The sequence below is a fragment of the Prionailurus viverrinus genome, chromosome C1 (assembly GCF_022837055.1).
Source record: "Prionailurus viverrinus isolate Anna chromosome C1, UM_Priviv_1.0, whole genome shotgun sequence".
Classification (NCBI taxonomy): domain Eukaryota; kingdom Metazoa; phylum Chordata; class Mammalia; order Carnivora; family Felidae; genus Prionailurus; species Prionailurus viverrinus.
In genome coordinates, this window is record NC_062568.1 from 58,168,809 (window position 1) to 58,185,608 (window position 16,800).

General features: G+C 32.9%; 1 protein-coding gene across 2 annotated transcripts in view; it reads right to left on the bottom strand.

Moving 5' to 3' along the window:
* Positions 1–16,800, bottom strand: part of UBR3 (ubiquitin protein ligase E3 component n-recognin 3) — a 234,392-nt gene that overhangs the window by 52,491 nt on the left and 165,101 nt on the right. For both annotated transcript variants that reach the window (XM_047870436.1, XM_047870435.1), the window contains exons 29-30: positions 16,265–16,401; positions 10,066–10,151 (exon numbers count right to left, since the gene is read on the bottom strand). In XM_047870436.1, coding sequence (XP_047726392.1) covers positions 10,066–10,151; positions 16,265–16,401 — 223 coding nt within the window. The remainder of the gene's footprint in view (positions 1–10,065; positions 10,152–16,264; positions 16,402–16,800) is intronic.

Genomic DNA, 16,800 nt, shown 5'->3' on the forward strand with positions numbered 1-16,800 from the left:
TTCCCAAATCTCCAATTTTTCCAGTAACTTTATTCCACTAATAGCATTGACAACAGGGATGTTTTTAGCAGAGAAATAAAATGATGAAGATATATTGGTCATTTTATTTCACTTCAATTACACATAAGAGATTGTTTTTTACCAAGCACATAATTTATAATCTAAAAAGGGTCTAAAACCTAAAAGTGTTTTTTTAAGAAAACACCTAAATTCCTCTAGCAGAAAAATATTAACTCAAATTGCAAAGTGGTGGGTTTTACAATCTTTTTATATAAGTGCTAACTGAATCAAAGGGCTCTTTTTAAAATTTCCTTTCAAGATCAAAGTCAATTATCTTAAAGATTATCTGATTTAATCAAAAGCATAAGCGTTACAATTTTACTAAGTTATTTTACATTGAAACCATGGCTGGCACAGCAATAATGTTGCAATCCAGGTATTTTCCCAACCTCTACCATTAATTAAAGAAATACAAATGTTGAAGGAAACATTTCCATTTTCTTCTATTCCCTCATTTCTACCAATGAGGAAATTGGCCCAGAGAAAGGAAGAACGCTGCCAGATCACCCTAATACTGGAAAAGCTAAGAATTCAAGATTTGCTACTTCTTTGTTATTTCTAACACAGTTCTCCTTGGGGGTTTACAATTAAAAGAAAAATACAAAATTCCTTTTCTAACACATACACACCCCTTTCCATTCCTATGAAAAACTGATATCGTAACCCTGAGGAATCTTCTAAAGCTATTAATACAATATATAATAATAGTCTTTGGTACTGATTTTAACTAGAGCTGAAGAATATCTAACGAGGTACATCTACCTTTGAAAAACAATGCTAGAAACTGCAGACAACTTCAGTAGCAAACAGAAAATTGGTCAAATAACAATCAATACCTTTCACTATTCATTGTGTGTTTTCAAAATTTAGTCTGAGGGCTATCAGTAAGAATGAACTCATTTATCAGCAAAATGGGCTCTTACACTAAAACACAAATGACAGTAGCAAACTTAGGATAAAGAGAAATTATGACCATAATCAAAAAGTTAAAAACTAAAAATAATGGGAAAATGTTTCTTAAAGTTAAAATAAGTAATCTCTAGACCCCATATGGGGCTCAAACACACAACCCCAAGATCAAGAGTCACATCTTCCTCTGACTGACCCAGCCAGGCACCCCAGTGGGAAAACATTTTAAATACCAACTATTTGTATGATACCTTAAAAGCTGAAAAATAATTTTATCAAGAAATCATATTATCAAAATCTTGAATAACAATAGCAAAAAGAATAGATAATGTCTTTTTTGGAATGACATGTTTTAAAGTTATAAAGTTAGACCTACACTTACAAGAGTTTTGGAAATGAGAAACATCATTAAATTTATTTAGATGTGTGCTATGATTTCAACATATGTATAGGAGGCACCACTGTCTAATAGGAGCCAGGAAGTCCTAGATTTAATCCAAACTCTGTACTGATCACATGTCCTTGGACAAAAGACCTTAGTTTTTTATGTGTAAAATGGGAATAATACCACCTTTCTGGCCTGGTATATAGCAATAAAAATAAATAATAGTATATATCTGTAGTGTAGATAGCTGTGCTTATATACATGTATATACATACATAGTTTTCAAGAATAAATTATAAATAATAAGTTTAATATTTATAAACTTGAGAATATTACAACTAAAATTAGAAATCATAATATTACAAACATCGGGTCTCCACATAAAACTACCACTCCACAAAAAATATTTATTTTGGTACTACTTTTGGTAATACTCATCTCTGGTTCTCCCCCAGTTCCTTCTCAGTTACTTTTACGTGTTCTTCCTCTGTTAAACCTAAAAGACAGCCTTCTCCATAAGAAAAGAAAAAGGAGCCCTTCTTAGTTTCCTTTCCCTCTCATTCTGCACATACTACTTCATCAAATTCAACTTCCATGTCTACTTATAAGTTTACAGTACACAAATTTCTCTAGCATTTCAATGTTCAACAGCACCACAAAATCACTATATCCAAAAATGAACTGATTATATAGGTCAATGTTCGTCTGGGCTGCAATGTTCAGTTCCTCTCATAATCCCTATTTGGGGGAATGACATCACTGCCCCTGCAAACATAAAAAACATAAATAAAAAATAAATAAAAATAAATAAATAAAACACCAAAAACTTGGGGAGTCAAATCCCATGTCCTTGCCCTCCATAGCCAACTGGTTACCAATCCTATTGGTTCTGCCTCCTATGATCCATCCTCTTCTGCTTCACTCCACCGCTATATCATTTCACAAATGGATTACTCAACAGAGTGCTCATTCAGGTTCATTTTGTTTCACTCTCTCCTGATCCCTGTAAACAATAAGTCTATCATATTATCTCATAACTGGTTGGTGAACCACTGAAGGAATAGGTATCGAAAGCCTTTCATGAGCTAAGCCCTATCTTTTATTTAACCTTCTCTCCTCCCTTTCCTTTCCAAGTATTCCCCAATGTGTCATATTGTCTTATTCCGTCTCTGCAAGCTCTTCTCTTAATCTAGAATAGTACCTTTTTGGGCTCCGGGCAAATCGATTTCTCTTTCAAGAGCAAGTTCAAGTGCTCCTCTGTAAAATGTTCTCTAATACCACAACTGAGACAAATGTAATCATCCCCTGCTTTATACATTCTCTATACCTTGAGTTAACTCCATTTTCTCGTCTTATATGGTCCTGTAATTATTTTTCACGTTTTTCTCTATTAATGGTGACAGTGCTTGGAAAAAGACAACTGTGTCCTTTCTTCTCTGTACTTTTTAGGCTAGCACAGTGCTTGTCACATAATAGGATTTTGTTTAAGTATGCTGAATATTGTGTGAATAAATCAACAATCATACAAAAAAACATAGTATAAGCATAAAATTCATGAAGGATTTTTACTCTCCTTTCCTGTTGTAATGACACACTGGCTCAGTAACCAAGAAGTATGCCAATTAATCAGTCCTAATTTTATTGCCCCAAAGAGACTGACCTTTCAACTCTAACTACTAGCGCAATGCTTAACCTACTTGCTCCCACCATCTTCTTCCCTATGTTGGTTACTCTGACAACTCACCTGGGAGAAAAAATTCTATTTTCTCCAATACCTAACCAAATTCTTTGTAATCGTGACAAGTCTAAAGTATTATAATGTGCTTAATCACAATACAGACATGTCCTCACCAAAGCAGAAAACACCCTGAAAGACTGGTTTGTCCTTAACACACACACACACACACACACACACACACACACACACACCCTATGATTTAATTATAAGAGCTCTCAGCTGGAACAAAAAGGTAAGCTTTAACAATCCCTTCTATCTTTATCAATATTAAAGTAACTAGTAATCTAAAACTGGTAGATTATTTCTTAGTGGAGTTCATGTCATTAAACAAATATGTACTAAAGAGTTGTCCTAAAGACTTTTATAAATTGGTTCCATTTTAAATTGTACCACTGTTAAAATTTACCTAAGGTAAACTTATCTGGGTCTACATTTTGGATCATTCAAGATTTTAGTAGTATCAGTGCAGCTATCACTGATGAAATAATTGTCAATGAAAAAAATCTCAATTAGTCAAATGACTCTCTGGAAAAAAATCCCAATTTCTCTGTAACTGACCAATCAAAGTGAAGAAATGATTCTGACCAATTTATCCAAGGTGAATGTAACAGGTGTGGGTAAATTCCTCTCATAGCTGAATCAGCTAATCCTGGTTCCTCTACACACCCCTGAGAAATTAGCCATTTCTAATTAGAAATTAGCCATTTCTAAAGATGGGAGATGGCTCCTCAAATGAAGTCTGGGTACAACTCTAAGAAGAAGGGAAGATTTGCAGCTCTGATTCCCAAGAAACAGGAGATTCATGCCATGGGTGACAGGAGCTGACTCATCTTTCCCCATCCCACTCCCCACCACTCCAGGCAAGGCAGGGCAGGGAATAGAGTGGCAGTCATGGTAGGAATTTTAGAGGGTTAAGGAAAAAAGTAATAATAATAATAACTTTTTATATATAGACTTCAGTTTTATACATAAACTCTATTTTAGTGTATATGTATATATACATAGCATGTATATATATACTTCCAGTTTTATCTATTACCATCTGATCCTTAAATTAACTGTGACAGATATGTTAGCACAGCTATCATCATCTCCATTTCCACAATAAGGTAAAAAATTAGGTGACTTTCCTAGAGTACAAAAGATAACAAACAGGACTAGAATCCGGATCTTCTAACTCGAATCCAGTGCTCCTTCCAGCACTATATCCTATAAAGGCACATGGAAATCTGGGGGTAAAGTAGCAGAGCTTTGCTTAATTAGGGGAGGTTTTATTCCACCATATGAGTCTGGAAAAATGCAGAGGAAAAAAGCTGTCTTTAGTACCCCCCTGCTTTCCATGCTGTGTGTTCCTCTACTGCCTCCTGGAGTTCCTATGTCTCCACTCCAGGGCACACTACACCATCATTCTTTGGCCGGTCACCTCAAGTATCACAACATTAGTATTAATTTCATCAAACTGTTTTCCTTCTACTTTTAAGGTTTAGATGACTAGCAGCTTTGCCCTTCACATTTACATCATTGCTTGGAACAATATGGGGAGAGGCACCAATGTGCTTCCAAACGTAGGTAATCATAGGAAAGGTAAAGAAAAAAAGCCGATTCTTAGGACTCTCAATTTCCTCTTACCAAAAAGGACGTGCTCCATGAATCCCGGTCTAATTTGAACACATCATTTAAAACTGAGGGGCAGGGGTTCTAATCATACTGCAGAAGAAAGAAGCTGCCCTGCCCTAAGCCTAACAAGGTCTCAGGGCTCCTAAGCCCTGATAGTGGACATTATTATCTGTGGTACCTAGTTCCTGGAATACACAAATTGGAATACACAAATCATAAATGCAGTAAGGCCTGACTACGCTGCCACAAAGCACAGAACCTTCAGAAAGACCTGAAGAATAAAGCCACTCCTCTTAGCTCTGATTCTCAAGCCCCACTCTTATCCCTCTAATCCAGGTCTCCCCAGACCAACAATGTATTTTGTTCCCAACAGATAAACTATATCAACCTTTGGGAATAAATCCTATTCTGATCTTCTCGTCTCCAGGTCAACAGAACATCTGTTAAGTCCTTTAAAAAAATTAAAGGACTTATATATTGAGTTCTTACAACAATCTTCTGGTTGGATACTATGAACAAAAAGAATTCATGAGGTAAAACAGCTTGTTCCCAAATCATCTGCCTATTTTATTCATAAAGAATAGAATCAGGGGGCGCCTGGGTGGCTTGGTCGGTTAAGTGTCTGACTTCGGCTCAGGTCATGATCTCATGGTCCGTGAGTTCGAGCCCCGCGTCAGGCTCTGGGCTGATGGCTCAGAGCCTGGAGCCTGTTTCCGATTCTGTGTCTCCCTCTCTCTCTGCCCCTCCCCCGTTCATGCTCTGTCCCAAAAATAAATAAACGTTGTCTCTCTCTGTCCCAAAAATAAATAAACGTTGAAAAAAAAAATTAAAAAAAAAAAAAGAATAGGATCAGGAGGCAATTTTCACATTTCTATATTAATTTGTACATTTTGACTGTTATGATTTGGTAGCCAAATTTTCCTCTTGTTATGGAATAACAGAAAGAATAGAACAAGAGTTGTGATTCAATCTATTTGTAGAATTCATAATTTTTAAGTCTAAGAATAGACCTTAATAAGCTATAGATATCAGAATTTTACCACTGTTAAAGAATGAGGTCAGACTACTTAGGAGGAATTTTGTAATCTTAACCAACAATATCTTTGTGTAGTCTTACTGTAAGATGAAATTAACATTAAATCATTCTTCCTAATTCATTCTTTGAGCAATCAGAATTATTTCAAGTTGCCTGCACACATTTAAGCTGGATTGCTTTCTATGAACAACAAACACAGGGGCAGTTATTCACCATATGCATCATTTCTTGATGAGATCATATATCAAAATTAAGTTAGACTCCCCAGTGAAAATGTCAAAGCAAGGGTTTGCCATAATTTCACCTAACTACAGTTTAATTTTTAATATAAACTGTGGCTTCTTAAATGACAGTAATATAAAGTCTCAGACCCAAAGATATGGAAAGATGTTGTTTACCTAAAGATAAATATTTTTTAAAACTATCCCAAATATTAATAATTTACCAACTGACACCTCCTCCCTTTACTCCTAGCCCAGCCAGTAGTTTCAACAATTTCTACCTAAGAAATACACTAAGATTATCATGGCAAAAAAGTGTTGAAATCCTGTGAACCTCACTGGACTCTGAGCTCTGTATGTACTTTTGAATCACTTGAATGAAGAAATTAACCAATTTTAATAAAACATTATTCTTAATTAAAAGTTATGCCTTCAATTTTTGCATCTGCTTTGTCCTACATCTGCTGCTAATGAAACTGGTGGTACTTATCAGCATATATACCAATTTGCAACAAAAATCCTAAATTCACTCATCTTTTACAGTCTTGTTCAAATGCCACGTCTACCAAAAGCTTCACTGATTTATCATCTAGATATGATCCCAAACCTCCAAATTCCCTAGAACTTTATCTATGTCCCTCTTTAGAACTGAACACTTTCTGGGGCGCCTGGGTGGCTCAGTCGGTTAAGCATCCGACTTCGGCTCAGGTCATGATCTCGCGGTCCGTGAGTTCGAGCCCCGCGTCGGGCTCCGTGCTGACAGCTCAGAGCCTGGAGCCTGTTTCAGATTCTGTGTCTCCCTCTCTCTCTCTGACACTCTCCCATTCATGCTCTGTCTCTCTCCGTCTCAAAAATAAATAGACATTAAAAAAAATTTTTTTTAATAAAAATTAAAATAAAAAAATAGAATTGAACACGTTCTATCTTATAATTAATTATCTAGACAGTCTTATCTGCTGAATACAAGGTCCTCAATGCCTGACCTTCCAGTTGATAAACAGGAGGTCCAGAACTCTGATCCAGAAATCAGGAGCAGAGCTGTATGTGGGAGCTGATGCAGATACCAGGAGTAAGAAGGAACCAGCCAGCAAACTGGTGAAAAATAAAAAGAAAACCAGCTGGTATTCAAAGAAGAAGGAATCAGGACTTGAGAAAATATCTGAAGCAGCGGCCCCAAACAAAAACAGGAATCACAGTGAAAGGTTAACAAAGGAAAACAGGAGACAAAATAATAGGAGTGTTAGCAGGTAGAGCCTGGAAAGATTCCAAGGCAACAGTATTCAGTAAGATGTCCTTAACTAAGCCCATGAGTAAAAGTTCTTAAAGGTTCTGTACCTTTTGGTACAATTAAGGGCAAGGGATATGTCTTACATAACTGAATTTAGAGTCAGAAGAGGTGGGTTCAAGTGCAAGCTCTGATATTTTCCAGTTGTATGACTTGGCAAGGCAATCACTTTGAACTTCAGTTTCCTTTTCTATGAAAAAGAGATAACACCTATTTCACATGGTCATTCTAAAGACTAAATAATTTATGTGAAAGTACTTCATAAACTTTAAAACTACAAATGTGAGGTATTATTAAAACACCATAGTACTCTGCTTTGTTAATTAATTTTGCTCATTTTTTACTTCGGAAAATTTCCCAGATACATATGTAGGAATGAACTTTTATTATGATTAGGTACTGGCCATTTTACCTCAATGCTTAAAAATGTTGAATATGTAAGCGTTGAATGGCATTGTTCCACTACAATTTTATTTCTCAACATAAATTTAGACAGTAATATTTTATACTTTTGTTGTTATGGAAAGAACAATCTTTTCCCCCCTCAACTCCTGCCTGTGTGTGTATGTGTGTGTGTGTGTGTGTGTGTGTGTCCATTCATAATGATCTATCAGGCATTTTACAAGCTATTCCAGATGAAATATATTAACTCTTTTCTTGACTAATCTTCAATTTTATCAGGAAGTTGTAATGGAACACCATTCCAAAGTGTAAGTTCCATACCATTTGCTTAATTAGTGAGGCATTTTCTTACTCTTTCCCCAAAATATTACGGGATCAAAAAGACACTTTAAAAATGTGATATTTAAAAAGTTAACAGAGAACAATAAATGGAAATAAGAAAATACTGACTTAAAAGGAGTCTCTAGAGAAAAGACGGAATTTTTGTTTAATAATACTATTAACATTCTACTGGAAAATGAAAAAATGAAATATTTGATCTAAGGCCCTAAGACACACCATCATCTTAAGTTTGAGTTTGAGTTAAGCTTGTGTAAATAACATTTGCAAAACAGTGGGATTTTATACAACATAAAATATATTCTACATTAGGATAAATAATGCATAAGCAACTGAACAATAATAAATCATATGGCAAGTAAAAATAAAAACCATCATGTTGTACAACCTTAATATATAGAATTGTATACAATATAATTTGTCAATCATACTTCAAGAAAGCTGGGGGAATGAAGGACTAACATAAATCAGAAGAAGAAAAATAAAAACCAAAAATAGTGTTGATTTTTTATTTAGGATGTTCATGACCTTTTCTTTATTGGCACATTATAATCTCTTATTCATTAAAGGGGAAAATAAAAAGAAAGTGGAGGTTAACTATCAATTTAATAATTTAAACTAAAATTAAGGATGATAACTGAAGTGGATGCTGCTAGAATTTTACTACTAGTTTTAAGATTCTGAATAAATTCATTATTTACAAGTCTCTGGATAAATTTAAGTACCTCAGAGGGGAAAAAATGAAGTAGAGCTTTTGAACATAAAACTGAAATTCATTTACTAAATACTTTCTAATATGACAGTTTCTGGAACACTATTGATGCCAAACATCATTTAAGAATAAATTAATAAGAAAAAATAATCTGAATAAGTGAACTTATAGTTTTTGCTAATTCAAACAGTCCAGAAACTAAAACTCTTATGTATCAACAACTTCTCCTTTAAAACATAATACTAAATCACCTGGTACAGTAGGGTTTAAATACATACAAAAGTCAATAAATACTATTCAGTAACAAATAACTTCCAAAATCTTACATTTCTAGGAATCAAGTGATAACCCAGAACATCAAAATCTAATACAACTAGTAAGAATTTTAAAAGTAACTCAGTTGAAATTTCACATAAATTTGTACCTTTATGTTAAAATTTTCAAGATGTTTTTGATCAGTCCTTTGAAATCATACCAAAATCACATATATGTATATTTTTTACAATAACATGCATATATTTTTGAAACCTATGTGTTGATAATTTTTAATAAACTACTAATATTTTTTAGCATTTAAGAAAACACATTCATTTTTCAAAGAATACATTATATATTTTAAACAATTTTTATTTCCTGTGCTGATGACATTAGGTAACATTTTAACTCCAGTGATTGGGAAAGAATAATTGGCTGTACATGACATTCAATAACATTACTCCTATTATTCACATTAATTCTCTGACTAAATAGTGATAGCATCAAAACCATACTCATGAAAAATGTACTTTAAGTATGAAATGATACTTCTCTCAAATTTACCCTTACAAAAAGTAATGAAAAATCATGCTCATTTCCTAACATAAAGTATATTCATAAATAAAAGCAAGCATCCACAATTTTATATAGTGTAATGTCCACATCAAAATAGAGTGCAAATGCCTTCATTAACAGCAGCACTGTGTATGACAGAAATCTGTAGGCAACACAAATTAACTTGTAAAAAGATTTTCTTAAATCCAGACAATGTAAAACTTCTTTAAAAGAATTTGTTTGAAGACAATTTTTTATAGCTGAGACATTGTTTTATTTTTGAGCCCCTGTAAATCTGATCTATTGGTATGGCATTTATTTACTAAGTATTCATAGTATAGGAAGAGATAAATATTCATATGATTCTTTAAAGTACAAGATAAACCATTTAAAGCGTATAATCACCATTAAAACTGATTATATGGAACATAAAAAGAATGTGAAAATACATCAAAAAACCACTTTGCCTGCAGAGGCTTTTCAGAAATGACATAATTTAAAATGTTTTTAAAATAAAAATGTTTTTAAATTTAGCACTGTTTACTACTTACTTAAACAAGACCTTTTGCCAACTGTGCTTGCACCACCTGAACACAAATTGCCTCCCCGATGAATTAATTCAAGTTCCAAATTGGTTCTGTAAGTAAAGCATTAAAATAGAACTCAATTAGGCTGAAGCAATACTTTTTAATTTGTTTTATTGATATGTCTGAATCAACCTAAATAATGAAGTTCTTCAACTTTATTATTTGCCAAAGAATAGTTTATGTAATATCCATAATAATATTTTATCTGATATTTATAAATAAAAAGGGATCTGTACTTCTGGACCCTGGCTACCTGAATGCCACAACAAGATATATCTGAGTAGCAAATGAAAATTAAAAGAAAGAAAGACAGAAAGAAAGAAAGACAGAAAGAAAGAAAGACAGAAAGAAAGAAAGAAAGAGTTTATCTATATTTATATGTTCATATTTATAACCTGCAAAACTGCACACATCACGATGTAATTGCGGCAAAATCCCAAATGTTGGCAAATACTAAAAACTAGGCCTTAAGGAAAACAACAGCAACACATTTCATAAACCTGCACATGAATGTGATGAAGGAGTTTGTACCCAACTGTCAGCCACTGAATAGGTGGTTACTGTCATATAAAACACAAGGGCATACCAACTTTTCTATCGGAGAAACGGTTATCACTCACTGGAGCTTAGATAGTATCTAGAATTCAATATTAAAATCACTAACATCAAAGTGGCTATGAACAACACATATAATTAACAACAGTCTCTTCTATGGACTTCTAAAATCACAGTTTTATAAAGTACATTGTATAACTACTGACACTACTAAACATTGATAATGTTCATATAGATCTGCAATTATTATATATTTAGCAATTATTAGCTTACAGAATAATAATAGTTAAACTGACATTTCAAAAATCAAATTGTTTACTCAAAAACAAGAAAATAAAATAGCCAGTGAATTTTTCCAGAATAATAAATGAAAATCTGAGTGATAAAATGTGTGTATTTTTACTTCAACAGTATTAATAAACTTAAACACACCTTTATTTGTCACAACTAAAATTGAATAAATTTATATCCAAGATATGCATTTTACACTAATAGTGAGATATCCCCATCTCAAAAGAAAAAAAAAAAAAAAGGTAAAATTTCAAGCTTACTCTGTAAATGAATTCAAGGAAGAGTATTATCCTATTTTAGTTAAAACAAAACAATTTGAACTGGTTTGGGTTGTATTTTAAAGACAGAATGTTGTGAAACATTATTTTCATATATGTACATATAAATGCAAACTGTTAAATTCATATTCCTAAGTCTGTACATTTGCCACCCATTTCTAAAGGAATGCTTTAATCCTCTCTACTGGGGTGGGGGAAAAGCAATTTAACATTGATAATGTTCCTGCTCAGAGCTCCATCTGGTTGCTGCTGATAAGGGCATCTGTGTGACAAGGGAATTTTCCACCCTTCAGGCGATTTGCATTGCTCACTGAACTTCTAAAAACCTACCAGCAAGGAAGCAGGGACAAGGATTTCATATTAGTGGACAGAAAGCGAGCGGAGACCAGCATGTGTTCCTTCATCAAGGGAATATAAATGAGATCAATATATTTTGTTTTCACAAATCTTCTGTTGCCTAATCTGTAGAAAAAAATTAATGGCTATATTCTCTTATAAAAACTAAGATTTCCTAGATTGTACTTTTAAAAGAGCTAACCAGAAACATGATCAATTCTTACAAGCGAATGTCAGAACCAGAATGTCAACTTTTATTTCAGCACAGTTTGCAAAAATATTCATTAAAATATAAATAAGAGAACAGAATTCAATCATCAAATAAAATACTTTAAAGGATGACAAACATGTTACCAGGAAGTTGATTTTAAAGACTACTTGAAAGAAAACTACTAAATGTAATTAATCATTTCGGATTATGGTTGGAAAATCTCCTGAACAACATTCCTCTGACATTTAAAAAAAAAAAAAAAAAAAAAGCCACACACACACACACACACACACACACACACACACACACACACACACAAAGCCCCACCTACCCAAAACATTAGTATCATGTAATAATCTAGGACTTTAAAAATCAATATGTAAGAGACCCTAACCCTCAGCTTTTCCTTATTTCATTTACATCAAAACTGATCCTTTAATTTAACACTTGCTAGAGAAAAGAACATACAAACATGTCATATGCCCCATGTTTGATTTTCCCTCACTGTTGAAAATCCCAACACGATATTCTGTCTCTGCCCTCCTGAATGGATGACATAAAGATTGTTCTCAGAGAAAAGTAGATTCTACTTTCTATATTTCTAACACACATCCATTAGTTTGGAAAGAAAAAAATGAATTAAAATATCTCTGTATCTGAAACAATAATGAGAAAGATTGCTTCAAGCCTACCTTGGTGTCCACCTACATATACCACATAAAAACTCCAACTATGCTCCAGCTTCTTTTTGCATGACTAAGGTCTGCTTTCCAAATTTCCATCCTCCTCCACCCTCCTTTGGCACTAATTTCAATTTTTAAAGCAATAATTTGAAAAACAAATGCGTGTATACACATGCACACACAGAGACACTCAAACACACACTGGTATAGTGTGGGTTCAAGGCCTGAGCCTACCCCTTACTGGTTGAACAAGTGACTCAATTTCTCAGAGAAAAAAAATACCTTCATCCATACCATAGCTTATATTATACAAGACTCAGCTCAAGCTCTACCTCCTTCAGGAGTCAGGGAGAACTAATTCCTTTATCTTGGGACAGGAAAGAAGCATTTCCATATACTTTATATTTCAATTTGTTCATCTTCCCTTCTCAAGTTCTACAGCACTTTTTCAATATGATATTTTTTAAACAAACTGTATTGCTTTATACAGATTGATATATATTCATTCTGTCTCTCCAACCACATTGTAAATTCCTGGAGAGCAGGGATCATTTCAGATAAAGCTTCTAAATCCCTGATGGTACACAGCAAAATGCTCAAAAACACCTTAGGAACTGGCAACCTCTTTGTTTTGGTATATAACCAACGATAAGAGTCTCTTATCCCTATAGTTTATTCTCTTTCTTTTGCTGACCCTTCCTTCTATTTCCTTAAATCCAGCAGTGAAACAGAAAAAAAAAGGGGGGTGGTGGTGGTTATTATCAAATAAATTTTGGTTTTAAAATGGATAATATGGTATTTTAGCAAGCATTCCTTTTATTTTGAACATAATTCGTTGATAAAGTTTAAAATCATGCAACTAATGTGTAAAGCAAGGTGCACTCACTCTATGGAGCAGTTTGCCCACTGTGACTTAAAGATGTCTCTCCATCTACATCTCAGCTACTCACGTTTCATCTTTCCACTTCCACGTTTCTTGCTATATATATACAGGCTAAATACTACTCACCAATACTTCTAGGCTATGTGTAACTTGAGTCCAAAATCCTTGGAAAAATCTATTACTAAAATTAGTGTCATTTATTGTTTCAATAAAGAAATAATGAATTGGTATTTAAGTGAAGAAAGCTTTCTTCCCCAAATTAACTTTCCATATTCCATCTGAATGACTGACATTTGCAACAGACCATTTTTTGGAAATACAATAAAACTTGAATATAGTAATTCTGATTAATTTTAATGTAACAGAAAGATATTATTCCAACAATTTCTTCTCTACTGCCCTCAAAAAAATCCTCCAAGGCTGCTTTACCATGCAAATAAAATGAAAAACAAAGAAATAATGTATTGCCTTACCAAAAAAAAAATCTCTAAAACAATTAAAATCCACAGTTTTATAGGCTACTTTACCACTGGATGTATTTTGTTCCTAAATATCAAAAAATTTAAGTTCCCTAAAGAGCAAACTAAATTACTCATTCAGTGGGAAGAAATTCAGCTCTGGGAAACAGGGTTGCAGTCCATTTAAATTACTAACGTCAAATACAAATAAATGTGTACATTCTAATGAATTATACATTTAAGAATCACAATATTTAATTTAAAAGTTAAGTAATTCAAATAAGTTTATTTCTAAATACTTAAACATTTAAACATTTTAAATATTGCTAAACATTTTAATGCCTACCTTTTAGGCATGAAAATAATCATAATCTATAATCATATGTATTTATGAAATAAGGTTATAATGCTAGGCATAAGTTATTTATAAAGACCTGGTTTCATACTTTGAAAAAATTACATTAAGACACAAAACTTACAATATACTTTTTTCCTTCAATTTGTGTTTTTGTTAATTTTTTAAATTAATTTGGTTTCTGTTTGTTTTCTTTTTAATGACTAAGCAAAACTTAGAAAAGGCATGTAATCTCACTGTGAGAACTTTACAATGGCCTGGACAATTTTAACCAAATTGCGTTTCCCTTAAAAGAAAACCCAAAATATGCTGGGTATCCTATAAAGTCTCCTATTAAAATGACAAGCTTTATAAGTTATTTGATATTTAAGAAAATAGGAATTTATATATTCAAGAAATAAGAATCTAAAATTTCCACTAAACTAAATTTAAATCAAGTTATTTGATTTATCATACTGTAGAAAAATTCCACGGACAGATCATTCCTATTCAACCAGAATTTTCTTACGAGGTCAATCCTAAGAAAATGAAAGGCATAAATAAGCAACATAAACATAGTATTTACACACAAATGTATATATACATACACACACATATATAACATATATATAAACACACACACATATATACACACACACATACACATAGCATAACTGGGTGGGTCTATATTCATCTCAGTCTTCTACACCATTACTACTACAATATTGTATGTAAGTTTTTTAAAACCTTGAAACCTTAGCAAAATTAAATCATATTCAATTTAGTTTTCACATAAAGTGTATTTTATTGCAAGTATGCAGTTGGTAACTGTCCAAACACAAAATGTTGAATTAACTGTTATATGTTCTCCCGAAGTATTCTGGATAAATGACAACAATAGTCTAGGAATGTGCAGACTAGAAAATTACTTCCCAAGCCATTAGATCCTTTTACATCAATTTATGTCCAGCATCTGCATTCTTAAATGAAAGACTAATGTCTCCTTATCTTGAGCTCTAACCTGCTTGCAATTTCCTTAAGTCTGGTTCCTTTTTTCCTAGGTTCTAAAGACTACATATTGTTCATTTACCCATACTACCCTCTGCTCCAGGAACAGGGCAGACAGAATGGCCCTGATGAACCACATGCACATATGACCTATAAAATGTGAACACAGGGGAGGAAAAAGGAGGACAGTAATTGAAAGAACGATAGACCTGGACTCAGATCTGAATTCTAGTCCTACATGCCACTAATTTTGCTGCATGACATTCAAGTTACATTATCTCTCTAAATGTTACCTATTATAACACTACTTGGGATGAAATACGAAGTATGCTTCTAAGGATATCCAGGGGTCTACAACATCAGTTCTGGCAGAATGTGTTTACAAGTTCCTAACTGTGCCTGCTTCTTTTCTATTTACTTCTTTTATGGTTCTCCATTTTCATTCAATTAAGTTTTCTAAAATTCCTATTTGGAATTATTTCTTAGGTACTGAACACCTACTCAGTCAATTAGACTAATCTTACCTAATTTGAAAGATGAGAAGTATTTACCTCTATTTTCTTGAGCCCCCTGCTAGCTACTAATAGAGGCTTAGAGCATGCCTGATCTCTTGCTTTGGCTCCTTTATCTGATTTTTCTAAACCACCTACAGTCTTTTAGGATATTACTAGATCTTTTACTAGCTGAAAACAAAGAAAATAAGTTCTTCTTACTTATGAATTAAAAACAAATTAAAAGTGTTTAATACATTACCATGTTTTTGTTTACAGTATTATCACTTATTGATAGGACTTGAACAGTGATTTCTTAACAACACCCTTCATATATAATACTCACATGCTTTGAGGTAGACTGTCCCAAAATGTTAACAATATACTTTTTCCCACATATCCTATAATACATAAGAACATTTCACCCAATATTTCATTAAAATAAAAACTCTTCAGAAAACGAAGGAAACCTGCATTTTTATGATCCTTTGAGGAATTTCTAAAACTAGCCATAATTTTAACCAACATAAAAAATACGTATCCTTTCTTCAAATAAATATGAATGGCAGTAAACAAACCAAAAAACCAACTACCAATGATAGGTAAATATTGAAGTACATAACATGTATACCTACCTAGCAACAGAATACATAAAGAGAAAATCATTGTCTGGTGAGCCTGGCGTCTTGCTATAGTCTCTATATTTTTTCTGAGTGGTATTTTTGATATCTTTCATAACAGATTCCATTTCTTTACTTAAGTTGGTTTCTGACTGCAAAAAAAGGAAACATATATAAAGTTTATTCATATTCACTTTCTCTAATATAGTCTACACTACAAGGTTTATCATATGAATACACTAGGAAATTAAAGTTAAAAAGTTAAAACAAATGTACATTAACTTTCTACCATAAATATATTTACTGTACAAAGATAAAATAGATTAAGAAATATTTTCTCTTATCTTATCCTAATTCTATATTGTGATTGGTTAACCTATAATCTAACCATGAACTAACCACACAAACCTATATGCTAAACAAATGAGTAGATGTCATTAAAATAATATTTTGGAACAGGTTTCATGTTTATAAACAACCTGATTTTCATTTAAGTGCATTTCTCAAACACTAATATTGATGTCCCTTGCTTTAAGCATATTTTAAACACA